Consider the following 988-nt stretch of genomic DNA (forward strand, 5'->3'; position numbering starts at 1 on the left):
TCCACCTTCCATGAAAATCTCCCTCGCTCTCTCGATCTCTCTCATGTGTGTGTGTGTGTATATATGTCCACTTCTACCACATCTAAGCTCTCATTCAATTCCTTTTCCTGTGCTGCGTTATTAATTAATTCTCCACAGCTAGTCCACAATATTGCATTAACATATACATACATATATACTTCCTAGCAAGTTTTTTGAGGAAAGTATAGAAATGGAAAACTGCTCGCTGCTGATGAGCAGGCTAAGGAGGGCAGTTAAGAAGCTAACGTTTCTGCTGAGCTTTAGTGTCAACCGGTGGAATCTGGCTTCTGTTCTCGGCGGCGTTTCGACTTACGGCGGCAGGCGCAGGTTGAGCTTCCGCGACCGGCCGGGCCTCAGGGCCTGCACCTACGGAGACGAAGCGGAAACGGGTTCAGATTCGGGTTCGGGTTCGGATTCGGATTCGTATTCTGGGAGACTGGAACGAACCAGAAGCTCTCCCATGGAAGAAGACATAGATAAGAGAGCAGAGATGTTCATAGCTAACTTCTATCGCCAGCTTCAGATTGAAAAACAAGTCTCCTTGGAACTCCATTACTGTCGAGGAAATAGCTTCAGTTCAGTTTCGCCATGAAAACGTCATCAGGAGAACTGAAGCTGGTGACTCTTTGATTTCTGTATGTTTCTTGATTTGGTCGTGCATGGATCCATGGACCTCGCGTTTTATGAGAGGGATCTCCATTGCAAATTTTACATCTTCTTTTTTATTTGTTTATTTTTGAAGAAATAATAATAATAATAATAATAATAATAATAATAATAATAATAATAATACAGGATATCTTAATGGAAGGGGCCAGTATATATGCCCGTATCTGATGGCTGTGTAGTCCAACCGAAATGGTCTTTAAAGTGTACGTGTGCACTTGTATATAGTCATGGGAAACACGACCCATAATTGTATATTGTTGTATAGTATGCTTTTGTTTATTGAATTTTTACTTAATTG

At 41.4% G+C, this 988-nt stretch overlaps 1 protein-coding gene across 1 annotated transcript; it reads left to right on the plus strand.

Moving 5' to 3' along the window:
- The first annotated feature begins 211 nt into the window (after positions 1-211).
- On the plus strand, positions 212-613 carry LOC131155908 (uncharacterized). Its single transcript, XM_058109356.1, has one exon. It carries the CDS (start codon positions 212-214, stop codon positions 611-613), a length of 402 nt encoding a protein of 133 aa, XP_057965339.1.
- Positions 614-988: the final 375 nt, after the last annotated feature.

The sequence above is a fragment of the Malania oleifera genome, chromosome 5, assembly GCF_029873635.1.
Source record: "Malania oleifera isolate guangnan ecotype guangnan chromosome 5, ASM2987363v1, whole genome shotgun sequence".
Classification (NCBI taxonomy): domain Eukaryota; kingdom Viridiplantae; phylum Streptophyta; class Magnoliopsida; order Santalales; family Ximeniaceae; genus Malania; species Malania oleifera.

What these genes read in the sequence shown, in the direction of transcription:
- LOC131155908 (XM_058109356.1), top strand. Translation starts at nt 212, where the DNA reads ATGGAAAACTGCTCGCTGCTGATGAGCAGGCTAAGGAGGGCAGTTAAG.